Source organism: Pipistrellus kuhlii, unplaced genomic scaffold, assembly GCF_014108245.1.
Source record: "Pipistrellus kuhlii isolate mPipKuh1 unplaced genomic scaffold, mPipKuh1.p scaffold_m20_p_3, whole genome shotgun sequence".
In the NCBI taxonomy this organism is placed as follows: domain Eukaryota; kingdom Metazoa; phylum Chordata; class Mammalia; order Chiroptera; family Vespertilionidae; genus Pipistrellus; species Pipistrellus kuhlii.
The window spans coordinates 15,655,514-15,671,421 of record NW_023425529.1 but is presented as its reverse complement, the minus strand read 5'-3'; the positions used below and the strand labels follow the sequence as shown (position 1 = coordinate 15,671,421).

General features: G+C 48.8%; 1 protein-coding gene across 1 annotated transcript in view; it reads right to left on the bottom strand.

The window, feature by feature from the left end:
* Nucleotides 1–566: 566 nt before the first annotated feature.
* CD9 (CD9 molecule) overlaps nucleotides 567–15,908 on the bottom strand; it is a 35,054-nt gene continuing 19,712 nt past the window's right edge. Inside the window, exons 2-8 of the mRNA XM_036454735.2 lie at nucleotides 12,948–13,050; nucleotides 6,207–6,304; nucleotides 5,406–5,480; nucleotides 3,391–3,489; nucleotides 3,176–3,265; nucleotides 2,409–2,492; nucleotides 567–1,096 (exon numbers count right to left, since the gene is read on the bottom strand). Of these exons, the coding sequence (XP_036310628.1) occupies nucleotides 1,031–1,096; nucleotides 2,409–2,492; nucleotides 3,176–3,265; nucleotides 3,391–3,489; nucleotides 5,406–5,480; nucleotides 6,207–6,304; nucleotides 12,948–13,050 (615 nt within the window). The 3' untranslated portion in view covers nucleotides 567–1,030. The remainder of the gene's footprint in view (nucleotides 1,097–2,408; nucleotides 2,493–3,175; nucleotides 3,266–3,390; nucleotides 3,490–5,405; nucleotides 5,481–6,206; nucleotides 6,305–12,947; nucleotides 13,051–15,908) is intronic.

Genomic DNA, 15,908 nt, shown 5'->3' with positions numbered 1-15,908 from the left:
CCAGCTCTGGGGCCACCACTATCTTGGTTGGGTTAATTTGCATACTCACTCCTGATTGGCTGGTGGGTGTAGTGGAGGTATGATCAATTTGCATGTTTCTCTTTTATTAGTGTAGATCCTGCTTCTTGGATCAAACCATAATGGGTACACACTCATTTATCAACCAACAAATGTTAACTGATAATAAATACTGAGCAGCTACTATGCATCAGACACGAGGTTCTAAGAGCTGGGGGAAGAGTAGTGAGTAAAACAAAGTCCCTGCCAGCAGGGATCTCACATTTACTGTTGTACTTCCAAGACACAACACACTGCTGCAAGAGGGGTTCTAGTGTTGATCCTATTAGCAGTTGTGTGACCTTGGGTCAGAATCCCTTCATCTCTCCACACTTTTTTTATTAGCAAGGTAGGAAGACTAACCTTCCAGCCTACTTTTCATGTAAATGCAGTTAAAGCAGAAAGCAGTTGAAAGACATCTGAGAAATACATAGGTCTAATAAATAAATAAATAAATAAATAAATAAAATAAATAAAGGAAGCCATTAGACCCCAAAACCAGTCCAGGATATTGTCATAATCTTTTATTATGTATCAAATTGTCTTCAACATAAGTTACAATCTGATTAAATTTGATAGACATTTTTTAAAATCTATTTAAAGAAAAAAAATCTCTTTATGTACAATATCTTTTGTCTAGAGTCTAGCAAATATAGTACCTTTCATTGCAGGATTTCTGCCTAACATAATAAGCAAAAACAAACGACCAAAAATTATAAACCAAAGCAAAACAAGTCCCTCAATCTCTCAACTATTCATATGAATAAAGCATTAAAAAGATAAAAAAGAATAACATTTTTTCTTGTTTATAATTGCAGAATGAATACTAAAAGTTAGTGGCCAAAAAAAAAAAGAAAAAGAAAAAGAAAAAACAACAACAAAAAAATAACAACAACAAAAATAAAACCCCAGGAAAATAACCATCTATCTTCAGGGGTAAACTTTCCTGCTCAGGAATGAATACATGCTGACTCTAGACCATCTCTCGGTTTCTTCGGATAGCACAGCACAGGATCATACTGAAGATCATGCCAAAGATCTGGAAGACAGGGAGGAGTAGGAGGAACAAAGTGGCTTTTGATGAGGGAAAGACATGAGTCATTCAGACCAAGACAAAGGACTAGGACCGTGGTAGGCAAACTTGGCTCAGGAGCCACATGTGGCTCTTTGGCCCCTTGAGTGTGGCTCTTCCGCAAAATACCATGGCCTGGGCGAGTCTATTTTGAAGGATGGAGTTAGAAGAAGTTTAAATTTTAAAAATCTGGCTCTCAAAAGAAATTTCAATCATTGTACTGTTGATATTTGGCTCTGTTGACTAATGAGTTTGCCAACCACTGGACTAGGAGAATCAGAGGCCAAATGAATTAAATGTCAAAGCAGGGAAGTGTAGGCTAGATAATGGGAGGGATCACGACAGGTGTGATTCCGAGAGTCTGCAGCCACTTGCTAATGCAAGTAACTTCCCTGGGTGAGACAAATACACTCAGAGCTAACCTGAATGTTCACATTTAGATATTCCCATAGTCCACACAGGCTGGAACTTTTGCTTCCACCTTTGTGTTTTTGCGAGTTTTATATTCTATTTTAAAAGGTATGGTGTTCTCTTTTACTGAAAGCTGTGCCAAGCTTTTCTAGATGCAGATGAGAGGTACCAATAACCATTTAGAAAGCAAGCAATTCTCTTTTGGAGTAGTCTTGTGAGGGGCAGACAAGGGCTCTGTGTCCCTTGAAGAGTTCTCATAATGCCCTACTGGGGAAGAAGGGGAGACCTCAGGGGACCTCATCGACCCTAGCTGGTTCCTGGGAGCTGATTACTAGAGAGTACACTATTTGATGCTTTGGGCTGTCCACCCTGGATGCCTTTCAGACTACAGAGGGAGATGAAACAATTCACATCCATGTAGCTTTCACTGAACTACTTTTTTTTTTTGAGAAAGAAGAGCAGGCGCATGATGAAAACATGTTTCAAAGATCACCCCAGGATAACTAGCAGGTCTGGGGTGATCCAGATCCTTGCATGGTCCATGGACCAGCAGCAATGGCTTCACCTTACATGTACCCCTGAACCTCAATGGTTCAGAGAGTGGATTTGAACACCAAGTTCAAATCCCAGAAGCTTCACTCATGAGCTCAGAGACCTTGATCAACTTATTCAACCTTTCTGTCTCTCTGTCCCTTAGTCTCTGACACGGGACTGTTAAGAGCTCCACCTCATAGGTACGGTGAGGATTCAATCAGCTGGTAAATGTGTTAGCACCTAAGATAGCGCCTGGCCAGAGCATGCACTTAATCAATGCTAACTACTAAGAAGACCCTCTCCCCTCCCAAGCCCCAATGTCCAGGACACTCACCATCACCACGGCGATCCCGATGCCCACGGCACCAATGATGTGGAACTTGTTGTGGAAGACCTCTTTGATGGCCTCAGGGCAGGACTGAGGGGGGCAAACAAAGACCCTGGTCACACACGATCCCTGCTCACACCTCCTTCCTTCCTCCCACAGAACCCGTTTCACACCCAGAGCATTGGTGGTTCCAGGGATAGGGGAGGGGACAGGAGTGTTCAGGTATCTTGGTTGGTGGATAGAAAGGAGAACCGAGAGAGGAATAGGAGGTGGGTGCCACATATTTGGATAAGAAATCACAGAAGAAAGAGGGGTAAGCCCCTGCTGTGGGTCTGTTTCTTATCTGGGTTACATCTTGTTCTTCTGGAGTTTGGACATTAGCTCTCGTTTACAATCTTGAGCCATTTGCAAGTCTACAAAGCAGATGTCCAGGACTCGGAGCACACCTGACCCTGATGCCTTGAGTGCTGGGGGAGGCTACAACATGGGGCAGCAATGGGCAGTTCCAGGGTGCCAAATCATTGCAGGCAGCTAGACACACTTTGCTGTTTCCCTGGTCTGGCCTTTGTTTTGCTGCCATTGGGGACACAGAAGGCGCCAAGGCAGGGGAGAAATGAGGTGGCCACCCTGGAACCTTGCAGATGGAAGGCATATTTGTGAAGCACTTAGATGACTGTCCTTCCAGAACGAGAGGGCAGATTTCACTTCTACCCTTATGGGATCTGCCCAGAGCAAGCGGGCAGGGGCACAAAGATCTTGCTCTTCATGCTTACCTTCACGGTGATGGATGTGAGTATATCCTTCTGGGGGCAGATGTCCGAGATGAATTGTTCTACTCCCCCAGCCACACCACAGCAATTCAACTGGGGAGAGAAGGGCAGGGATGGGGTAAGAGAAACAAACACAAAAGTGATTGAGATAGAGACGCACTGGTCTGGGGACAGCAAATGCCGTGTGCACATGCTCTGAGGATGCAAAGACGACGTACCGCGGCGTGGATGGCTTTCAGTGTTTCCCGCTGGGGCTCGTCCTTGTTTTTCAGCTTGTTGTAGGTGTCCGTGTAAAAGTCCTGGAGTTCCTTAATCACCTGTGATGGACCAACAGAGAGAGAGAGCAGCAGAACAAATGAACAAATGTCACTGTTCCTTCTTCTTCACACTCAGCCAACAAATGCCCGTGCTCAGGAAATGTTACTGAGCAGACTGTCCCCATCCCTATTCTCCCCCTCTCCCCTGTGCCATCTCTGGGACCCCTCGCTCTCCTCCCACATCCTCTAGGAACTCTGTGCCAGTCATTTCCCCTTCTCCTGCACCTAAGGTTGGTCCTTTTAGTCCCACTCAGCTCCTTCCCTTTTTTTTTTTTTTTTTTTTTTTTTAAATATATTTTATCGATTTTGTACAGAGAGGAAGGGAGATAGAGAGCTAGAAACATCGATGAGAGAGAGTCATCGATCAGCTGCCTCTTGCACACCCCCCACTGGGGATATGCCAGCTCCTTCCCTTCTATCTATGAACAAAATGTTGTCTCTTCAACTTAAACAAAACACAATTCCTGATCTGGCTAGTTCCTCGGGCTTCTGTCTTTCTATTTTTCTTCACTCAGAGGCTGTGCGACTTTTGGCAAATTAACCAAGCCCCTCCCTCTGTACCTCACTTTCTGCATTTTAGGACTGAGATTGTATTAATCCCTACCCGAGAGATTGCTGTGAAAATTTCAATGTGACATTACATGGTAAGCTCCTAGCACAGTGTCTGGTACAAAGTAAATTTGGGATAAGTATTACCTATTATAAAAGAAAGACGATGTTATCATCCTCCTGTAACTGGGTTTGTCCCAACTTAATGAGTGCCTATCTCTTGGTCCCCCCAAAATCTACAATATCAATAAACTGACCAACATCCAGCCTTCCTCCTTCAGTGTTTCTCATCACTACCCCTGCTTAATTCCGGGACTATGGCTTCTATCATCTGACTCATGAAATCATTCTTTTTTCTTTTTTAAAAACGGGGTTCCCGCATCTGGTGTCTCTCTGCTTTCCTCCCTCCTGCTCAACACGACAACACAGTCCTTCTCGAACATTGTTCTGGGTGGCCATCCTGGCCCCTGACGCTTTGGTCTCCCCATGGAGCCCACGCTCAGCTGGGTCAGGCCCTTTCTTTGCTGGGACGTACCCTCCTGTCTCCCACCAACGTTCCTCCTGAAATCTTCTCTCTCATCCAAGGTTTGAGTCAATGCCCTCTTCTCCAGGAATGGGACTTTTGGATATAAGTGACTCCTGTGACTTATCAAACGCATGTCTGTCTGCCGCACTAGGTGGCAAAGCTCCTTAAAAGTGAGAGCAACAGCCGAAACCGGTTTGGCTCAGTGGATAGAACATCGGCTTGTGGACTCTAGGGTCCCGGGTTTGATTCCAGTCAAAGGCATGTGCCTTGGTTGCGGGCACATCCCCAGTGGGGGGTGTGCAAGAGGCAGATGATCGATGATTCTCTCTCATTGATGTTTCTAACTCTCTATCCCTCTCTCTTCCTCTCTGTAAAAAAAAAAATCAATAAAATATATTTTTTTAAAAAAATGAGAGCAACAGTTTGTGCAGTGCTCGACTCATGTTTATAGTTTAGGTAAAAGAGCAAGGGCGCATAGCCCAGAAAGCAGTGTTTCCCTAAGCTGTCTTTTCCAGAAGAATTGGGGAAGGGCTGCCGAAGTGTGAGACACATGCACAGATACACAGTGACTATTTCCTGAACATCTACTTTGTGCCAACACTGTTTGGGGAACTGGAAGCAGTGGTTGGCACAGTACCACCCAGGGTAGCATAAATACGCACATTCCCTGCCCTGGGGAAGCTCACGTTCTGAGGGCATGTGGGAATGTGGTGAAATAAGAGGCGCGATGAAAGCTGACCAAGGTGGGCAGCCAGGACAGCCTTCCACAGGCTCACCCCTCACCCATAAACTCCCAAACCCGAACCACCGGAGGCCCCGAGATCTTACAGAAACTACTCACCTCATCTTTGTGCTGATATCCCCAGACGGCCGCAGCTACTTCAAGGGCAAATATCACCAAGAGGAAGACAAAGAACTAGAAGAAAAAAGGGGGTGGGGTGAGGAACAATCTTAGCCAACCAGAAAGATAAAGGGTATTTTGGCAAACAAGGAAGAACAGCAATTCTCTGGGACCGGGCACCTGGGGACACAGATGGAGTTGTTCACAGAAGCGGGAGAGCGGAGAGAGTTAAGCCCGGGCGAGGAGGGAAAGCTGCAGCAGGGAAGGCCTGGGCACAGGGGACCCCCACACTGATATTCCCGAGGAGTTAATGAGGAGCCAATGGTAAAATACCACTGCTCACTCACAGAGCCACAGAGATTTGAGGAAATAAGTGAGAACACTCTGGAGTTTGAGGAAAACTGTAACAAGTTTTTGAAAAAAGAGAAGGCACAGGTACCTGTGGATTCAGGGAAAGAAAGCAAACGTGGCCCTCGAAAAAAGGAAAAACAAAGTCCTGGCATTTAGTCACCTGAGGGAAAGTGATAAGATAGAGAGACTCCAGAGAGGAAGAGAGGGAGGCACCACCACGGGGGAGAGGATAAGACAGCTGCCAGGCCAGGAGGCTGGGGTAGGACCCTGAGGGGAGGGACCCTAGGGGGTCCTGAGGACAGCTCAAGCCTTTGGGTTATCCTGTTTACCTTACCCTCCCCGCCCAGCTCCACCCACCCCACCCTACCCCACCCCATCACATCTGTTCTATGGGACTTCTGGGGCAGGGGGCCCTGGAGTGAGTGTGGAGAACACAGAAAGGATACTCACCAATCCCAGCATGCACTGGGACTCCTGCACAGCCCCACAGCAGCCCAGGAAACCCACCAGCATCATGAGGGCACCAGCTCCAATCAGAATATAAACTCCTGAGGCGAGAGCACAGAGGACAAGACACGGAGAGATTAGCGTGGAGGCCCAGCTGCTTTCTGCGGTTCCATTTTCCCTCTCTATGATGTGCTCCCTCCGTGTCTTTGTCACCCTCCACCTTTGCTCTCAAGCTCCTTCCCACCAGTCTCTCTTCTAGGACCCCAGGGCATCAGGTCCTCACTCCTACTTTACCCTCAACCTTCCTAGAAGGTGCCTTTACTGGGGCAAAGAATACCCCTGGGAGCCCCAGGTTTTACAAGGGGTTTAGAAGGACACAGTCTGGCCTAGTCTGCCACCTGTTTCCAGCTGGATGAATCCACTTATGCCAATGAAGACAGACCCTCCTCCCAAACTCCGGGTAAATTCCTGGGACTCTGATGAGCCCCTGCCAGCCTCTACCTGGCAGAAGAGGCTGTCAGGGCAAGCTTCCAGCAGCAAGGGGCTGTGCACACAGCAGCCAGCCCTGCCATGGGTGGCAGCGAGGCATGCACAGTTAGTAACACCCAAGGGTATGTGTTGGCAAAGGCAGAGCAGCTTGCTGTAGTGTAGAGAAGATAGGCCTGGGGTCAGGAGACCCTTGACTGGGTCCTAACTCTGCTACTAAGTTTTGTGTGATCATGGGTAAGACATGTTCCCTCTCTGGGTTTCAACTTCCTTGTCAGTAAAATGAGAGGACGGCGATCTTGCGGTTGCAATTCGGTGAAGGGTGAAAAGGCTAACCTACTCTAGGTTAAGGGTGAAAAGGCTCAATCCTCTTGTTAAAGGTGGGTCGTGAGTGATGCGTTCTAAGCCTTCAATTTTAGTGACCAATGGAGAGGGGGCGATGAGAAGGGCAGTGTCTTTTATAATTTCTGACTATGCCCAACAAAAGGCATATTCCTGGGACGGGGGACCCAGTGGAGCAATACTAGCCCTAGTCACCCCCGCCCCCCCCCCCCCCCCCCCCCCGGAATGCCCAGAGGGGCCCAGGTTGCAGTTCTATTCTGGAGAAGTCACAGCTGTTCTTTAGGAACCACCCCCTTCCGAGTCTCCCCCAGTGGACCCCATGGAGCATTTCTTTTTATTTTATTTTTAAAAATTATTTTTTATTGATTTTTTACAGAGAGGAAGGGAGAGGGATAGAGAGTCAGAAACATGGATGAGAGAGAAACATTGATCAGCAGCCTCTTGCACACCCCCTACTGGGAATGTGTCCACAACCAAGGTACATGCCCTTGACCGGAATCGAACCTGGGACCCTTCAGTTGGCAGGCCGATGGCTCTATCCACTGATAAGAGCCAAACCGGTTAGGGCCTCAGGGAGCATTTCTAACTCTGAAGCCCAGAATGTCTGCGTTTGAGAGTGGGCACTGTGACCCTGGGAATGCCACCTAATCTCTCTGTGCAGCACTTTTCTGTCTGCAAAGCAGGGATGGTAATGTCCACCACGAGGTGGCTGTGAAGATGGAGAGACATGTCGTCAAGGTGTGCACAACACATTTCAGCTACTGTTAATTTTAAGAATGCAAAGGATGGGGGACAATTATGAATCATGATGGTGAATTTTCACATACTTGCTGATCCCTCCCTGCTAACTGGGAGCAGGGCGACTTTCTTGAAATAGGGGCCGAAAGGGAGGGAATCTATGATATTTCCACACAATACACAACAGGACACTGCAGTGAGAACCCTGGGCAGGCGCCTGTGACTTCACTGGTCCACATCTGGACCCCTATTACGAGGGCGAGGCTTTGCAGGCAACAAACCGTACAGTCTGAAGCTCACGGGCAGCACCTGCAGAACGCACACAAGGGAGCATTTGTGTCTCTGCCCCCTTTGCCCCACATCTGTCGTGATGTCAAGTCACGTGGGTTTACTGGCAAACCCCTCTGCTGTGTGAATATGGGTATTGTTCCCGTGCATGCCTGGCTCAGACTGGGCAAGAGGACAAATGCAGCTTGTCCTTGAGTCAAGAACCATCCTCCTGGGCAGACCCATACTGCGGGGCCCAAGCCCGTGCGTCCATCGAGGCAGTGACATGGCCTCAGCTTCTCCCCATCTTATCAGGACAAGACAAGGAGGACGAGTCACTTCTCTGAGCTCCAAAACAGGGACTGAATAAACAGGGATTATTAAGAGATCAAAAGGATTTTCAAACACACGAAATCTGTTGAGTGGGAATGAACAGAGACATGTTTTCTCTAAGTCCAGATCCCAGTTGGTAAGGCTTGGAGACGCTAGCAGAAGTCAGAGAGTTGGGTGAGTAGCATTAGGGAGCTGTGATAGGGAAAAGCATTTCCAGTGCAGAGAGATAGATAGCTAGAGAGAAAGAATATTCTCCTAGCCGAAACCGGTTTGGCTCAATGGGTAGAGCACCGGCCTGCGGACTGAAAGGTCCCAGGTTCGATTCCGGTCAAGGGCATGTACCTTGGTTGCAGGCACATCCCCGGTAGGAGGTGTGCAGGAAGCAGCTGGCTGATGTTTCTCTCTCATTGATGTTCATAGCTCTCTATCCTTCTCCCTTCCTCTGTAAAAAAATCAACTATATATATATATATATATATATATATATATATATATATATATATATAAAGAATATTCTCCTAATGGATAATAATATTCATTCTTGGGCTTAGCGGATGAAGACTTTAGGACAAAGGGTGCTGTTGGCTTTAAGTCGTGCTCAAGCAGCTGCAGATCGGGGGTGTCTGGGCTTCACACTCTCTAGTTCCCTGGAAGCTGTTTGTGGGGATTTTAGCAGCAGCTATATGATGGGTCATCTGCAAGGGCCCTCCCTGGAAGTTGGGGGAGTGGGCTGCTGTTAAAGGGCCAGCCCTGCAGGGATCCCCCTTGCTAAGATCCCCTGAGCCTCCACCCCAGCTTGTTAGCAAGGGCCGGCCATGCAGATAACAAAGCGTTCTCCTTTATAAAACAAGTGAATGTGGGCTTTCCATCTGACTCATGGAAAAAGTTATTTGTCACAGAGCCTTCTCTAGGATTACTGTATTAGTTTGCTCAAGGGCTGTTTATTCTGCCTCCCCCCCCCACCCAGGCTGACATTATAGCTAGTTTTTACAAAAAGCCCTTAGTGTAGCAGTGACAGATGCCCGGGTGTCCTTTCACCTGTTTATCAGGGCTTGGCATTGGCTGGATGGAGGACACATCAGCCTCTTGTCACCACCTCAACCCCATCTTGCAAAAAGCACTCACCACACCTGTTTGCGTGGAGAACAAAACCCAGCAGAGCTCCTGGCCTCCACTTGCTTAGAACAGTTGATTATCTCCAATGAACATAATCAGGGCTCCCAGGAACCCCAACAGCTCTCTTGGTCCCTCTCCATCCCACTGATGGCCGTTTTCATTAACGAGTGCACCTGCCAAGCACAGAGGTTTCTGCCTCCTAGAGGTGTGGGTGTGTAGACTCTGCCAGTTTCAGGATAAGGAAGATGAAGAAACACAGAACAACCAGACAAGCTGCCCCAGATCATAAGCTGGAAACAGGGAAGTCAGCTGAGTGCAGGCAATGTGTCAGGTACCATGTCATAGAAGGGGAACGGTCCTTGAGAGTGTGCATGTCCACGGCCTCTGGTTCACCATCCTCCCCCACTCCTCTCCCGGATTCCCTCATGCAGTGGCTAGGCTCTGGGAGGACACCAAGGAGTTAAGAAGGGCTGCTGGCCGGAGACCAAGAAATGAAGTTCCCCAGCACATTTGCAGCCAGGGATCACGAATACTGCTGACGGGCTGACTCTCTCAGGGCCTGAACAGCAGACAAGGCCCTTATAAGGCTGCCTGTCAGCTGTTCTGCTTCACTATGGCCTGTTTTGAATGTTGGAACATTTATTTTTCACTTGCTTCTTTGTCTGGCTAGCCATTGTTTCGCTATTTTCAAAGCTGTGGTCCTTCAGGTTCCCTGATGGGCCAGCTGCCTGGTTGGCTGGCCTGTGGATTGCCCTGCAGATGGTCAGTGCCCCTGGGCAAGGGACCTCCTGATGCTGGGAATAGCAGCAGGGGTGGAGATGGCATGCTGCTGGAAGAGGGCGATGGGTCAATACCAAGGCTGGTGTCACAGGCCAAGTGGGAAGGGGACACAGTGTATGAAGCCTCCTTAGCTCTTTGCCCATGGACCGTAATGACTGAATTTCAGAATGCACTCAGGGAAGGGCAGGGCCAGGCTAGACCCAAGTGGCCACCCAGCTGACGGATGCTCTAGTGTCACTTGCATCATCCTTTGCTCCCTGAGCTTCTGCGACCTGAACGCAGTCTTCAAAGCTGAGCTCTTTCCCAGGCAAGGGGTCCAGTTGCAAAGGATCCATTTCCTCTGTTAGAGCTTAAAGCTGTGTTAATGCGAAAAAACACATGCATTGTGTCTCTGTGAGACTGTGCCTTCCAATCCTTATCCTGGTCATGGAAGGTAGGACCAGTGGCCATGGGGGGTGGGAGGTGGGGAGAGCCTGCAATGACCTGTGAGGCTCCCAGAGGCAGGTCCTGGCTCCCCAGACAGTGTGCTCATCGCTCTCCTGACATTCGACAAGACTTTCCCACCTGTCATCTGCTGGCTGGGGCCACCGATACTTGTGGTTTCCCTCCTCCATCTATAACTTGGGCGTAATCAAAGGCCAGAGGAGCCCCCACCCTGCCCCCACCCCTGGGGAACATCTGGTCAGTGTAGATATTTTCCATTCCTACATAGGGGAGGCCTCCCCACAATCCAGTACAGGTAATACAAGGAACAACTTTCACAGGACTGGGTTCCAATCCCAGCCCTGCCTTTGGAGGGTATGGTAACTTAACTCCTTAGGCCTCGGTTTCTTCATTAGTGAAATGGGGATCACTCCATGTATAGTAAAGAGCTCCCAGGATGACATTACATAACCACACGTGAGACAGGGAAGGACACACAGAGAAGGGGTAGCGGGAGCGGGCAGGAGCCAGGCCCCCGGCAAAGGAACTGTGGGAGGTGCCCTATGGGGGGCTCTCCTCAGGAGGCCCTGCCAGGAGTGGCTGCCCCCGCCTCACACTCTTCTAGCAAGTCTGCCCTCCCCTCTCGCTGCCGAGGGTTCCCAGCAGCCTGGTGTGACATGACATGACATAGCAGGAATCAGAGTGCTCCTGGTCTCCCCAGCACCCCGCCCCGCCCCTCTAGCTCCGCAGGCGGCATTCCAGGGCCGCCACAGACTCACAAACAGCAAGCTGTTGCTAAAACAAGTCCCGGCACAATGGAGATCTGCTCCCCAAAACTCTGTGCGCAGTTTAAAAACGCACACAGGCATTGTGCTTTTCTTCCTCTCGTGTTTTTTTTTTCCTCACGGTAGGGAGGCACACCCTAAAAAACCCCAACTAACGATATCAGCAAGAAATAATAAAAGCCGGGAAACCATCCAGAGAGCCCAGGGCCCTGGAACCACGAGGCTGGCCTCCCAGGCTGGCCTCCGGAAGGCAGGAGGGAGGTCTGCAGGCTGGCAGCCACCACGCTCTTCCTGAAGGCTGGGGCGATAAGTCTCTTCAGACTGTTTTCTTCATCTTTTTTTTTAAAATAACTTCTTTGGTGAGTGGGGAGGAAGTGACCAAACTTATACTTTGAGCCTGATGGTGTGGCACCACCATTCTAAAAATAGGGGGGCTGCTTTTGTTTCTCGAAAATGAAATGTTTCCTATTCCCAAACCGGGCAGAGTGGAGAGTGGCAGAGCCTGTGTTGTCCCAGAAACTGGGCAATTGCGTTTGATAGCCCTCCCTCGGTGCTCCCGCTCATTTTAGAGAGGCGTTTACATGGCGATATGGCAGTGAAAAGTGACAGAACAATGCCAGAAAAAATGCCACGGAGCCTGTGGGTACAAAGAAACCTGTTAAGTCAATTCTTGCTGAAATTGGAAACCTCTTCTCTCAAGTAGGAATGCTTGGCCTTTATACCAGCACCAGGGGTCCAGAGGGCTGGCTCTCTACTACTCTCTCTTACTAATTTTGACTGTTACTATTCAGGAGGCAGGTGTTTGGGGTCTCAGAGCCCCCCTGTCTGAACAACTGGGGAGGAGTCACCTCTCCTTTGCCTGGCACTGTGGATTCCCCAGGACAAAGCTTTTTGAATTGAGGAGATGATTAAGCCTGAGAAGACATGAAAGGAAGAGAGGATCAGGGTCCAGGACAGATATTCTTTCTGTTTTGTTGTTAATCCTCACTTGAGGATATTTTTTCCATGGATTTTCAGAGAGAGTAGGAGGAAAGAAAGGGGTAGGGGAGAGAAACATCAATGTGAGAGAGACACATCGATTGGTTACTTCCCACTTGTGCCTGGACCTGCAAGCCAGATACGTGCCCCTAACTGGGAATCAAAACCACGATCCTTCAGTGCTCAGGTCAATGTTCTAACCAGTGAGCCATACTGGCAAGGGCAGGACAGAGGTTCTTAAATCCCCAAGAATGCCAGCAACTTTGGTGGAGCCAACTTCACATCAGAGAATAGTCGAAACTCCAGACTTAGTTAGCATGAAAAAAGAAACCACAACAGTCAAATGCAAATTCATGGGCATAACTACACAGAGCAAGGCTTGCAAGGGACATGGCTGACCAATGTGGCCAGAGCAAATGTCTTTGCCAAGGCCAAGTCCCTGGATCAACAAGGCATCTTTGCAGCTGGAGGAAGCACCAAATCTCCCTATGGTTACCTGTGTAGAAGCTGGCTTGATTATTTTCTTGCTCGAAGATGCTCTTTGTCTGAGAGTCGAATCGGAGCCATAGTCCAATGGCAAGGACTGCAATCCCAGCAAGCTGCAAGAAATACAGGGTGTTGGCATTAATTTTGGCTGCCAGGGAGAACATGGTGTCTGAGTTCTGAAGGTGAGACCACACTTGATTTCTGCTCCTCACCCATGTACCTGTAGCAGCAGCAGCCTGTATAGGATTAGTAAACTGGGAATAAATAATTACCTACTAGCAATACAGCAAAATGGTTACTTTATGAACAATGGAATGTTATACAGCTGCGAAAATGAAGTATAGCAATACGCAATCCTATAGTGCATCTCACCATGTTAAACTAATGAAGAACCCCAAGAATATAATCAATATATTCCATACAGTTAAATATTATTCTACTGTTTAGGGGTATAGAGATGACCAAGGGAAAAAAGGGAAGTGATTGTTATATAAAGTCAAATGTTGGTGACCTATAGTAGGAAGGAGGAGTTCTCATCAGGGAAGAGCATTTGGGGGCAGGGTCTGGGGCACTGGCAATATTCTAGCTTTTGACTTGGGTGGTGGTGACATGGGTATTCACTTCATAGTTACTCTTTAAGCCATTCATGTTTTATGCACTCCTCTGTGTACATACCATACCATAAAACAAGAGACAAGCTGGTCAAAGGGCATACCCATGCACCAACAAGGGCAGCTGTGATGCCTATCAGACCTCAGAGTCCCCCCTAGGGTGTCCACATTTGCTCCTTTCCCTTTCCACACAGGGAAACCTTACAAGCTGACTTGTCCAATTCTAGGTTTTAGGTACTTGCTTCCTTACGAAGGAGCCTCCAAATATCAGACGAGAAACCTCCAAGTAATCTTCCAATCTTATGGAAATCCCATTTCATAGGTGAGCAAGTTGAGATACTGGACTGTAATGGGCGGACTTTCCCAATAAAGAACCAAACTAAGGTGCCAAATCCCTGGCATTGTTGAACTAGATGCCTGTGGAGGTGGCCTCCTGCCAAGCTCTTGCCCCACCCTAAAGGCTGGCTGAACTCCGTCTCTCACGCTCGTACCAGGGCTTGCTGGGGAGTGACTCAGGCTGCAGAGTAGTGTCCAGCTGGATGCCTGAGGGGGTGGGCTCCAGGCCAACGCCCAGGCACCAGGTTTCACTGGCCCACCCTTCTCAACAGAGACGCCCTACGTCAGAGCCCTGCTCTTCAGGAACCTTGGTTCTCTGCCCCCGGAGAGCTCGACAGCCCAGTGGTGTGGACTGGCCTCTCTTTCCTTCCTTTTTTGCTCCCTTCCTTTCCCCCATGACTTGGCAGTTGGGAGGGAGAGGAGAGACAGCAACAGTGGAAAGACTGACCCAAGACTTCCGCATGCAGTGGTGAAAGCCTTGCCTACACTGGTGTACACTGCCCTGGGTGTGTTTCCCTAGTGACGGGCTGGAATTCCTGCTCAGAGTTCTACTCTTCAGTTTCTCACCAGTAAACAAGGAAGGTGGCCCTTTCTTGCCTTTTAAGTATGTCAACAAATAAAGGAGACTATATACTACCAGTATTAGAAGTGACTGTGAGAACAACTCAGCATCCAGGTCACCACAACTACACTCCTACCCCCTTGAACAGTCACTCAGCATCTTCCCAAACCTCCCAGTCCTCACCTTAGGGAAGGCAACACCAAACAGCAGTAAAAAATGACACATCACCACATGGCCCATGTTTGGGCAGTACAGAAAAGAAAAACTCATGGGTGCCAGACTTGAAGGAGCAGGACATTTAGAGTTAAAGCAAACCAGAAAGCTTTAGGTTCAAGCAAATGTGGCAGGTCTTCCCTCTTATTAAGACAAGACATGCAGGTGAGGAGGATCAATGGACATGGTTCCATGAGTCTCTCTCCATTAGAGCAAGGACATGCCTTTAGGTGGGGCCCAGCTAGGGCATCCCCGTATACTGGGTACTGCATAAGCACGCACTTGACTTCATGGTGGGCAGGCCCTGGCCTAGCTCCCCTGGGTCCCAGGGAGTTAAAAAGAAAGAAGGCGATGCTTTTCCCACTCCCCCACCCCAACATGCAGAGGCCCAATCATGACCCTTGGAAAATGGGAGACAGGCTGCTGGCCTCTTTGTAGACACAAAAGCATCAACCTGTTGTTCCACGTTTTGGTTAGCACTTAGCCACAGTCCTCCCTCTCGCCCTCATCTTGGAGTCCCTGTGGTCAAGAGGTAGTGTCCTTTATTGTCCTTTCTGTTCTAGGCTTGTGCTTATCAAAAAATTATCTTCAAATCATCTCATTCTTCTGGTGGATAAAGTTACTCAACCTCCCCACCCCTTCTTCTGCCAGGAAAGCTCTTAAGTCAGTCACCATAAAAAGAATAAAAACAATCCCAACCAAAGGAACGAAGCCACAGAAGGTGTGATGGAAGGCTGCACTGTGCACAGAAGCTTCTCCTGGGCAGGAGCTGAGTCTCTTTGGGAGTGACACCATGCTTGGCTAATGACGGGGCTCCCTCCAAAACCTCCACGGGTTAAGCCCCTCCCACTTCATAATTTCAAGGATCCCGAGTCAACCGGTAGAAGGCCAGTCATTTCTCTGGTTTACACGCACAAGTGGCAAGAAGGACATTTCCCAGAGAACTGAAACCAGCAGGGGAAAGACTCCAGTTCCACCTAGTCAAAGACAAGGCCAGACACAGGAACTCGGGTCCTGCAAGTCTAGACCCCATCCAGAACACTTTGCAGAATGGGGGAAGCAGCAGCTGGCTCTGGAGAAATGGAAGAAGTGGCAATAGATGGCAGTTTCATACCTAAAGCCTCACCATAAGAGAGGGGGAAGGGAGGTCAGCGGCAGGACTGGGAGCACTTGGTTCACCAGAGGAATGAGCCTGGCTGATTTTTTGTTGTTGTTAGATCACTAAGTTAATTGGCTTGAGGAGATGCTG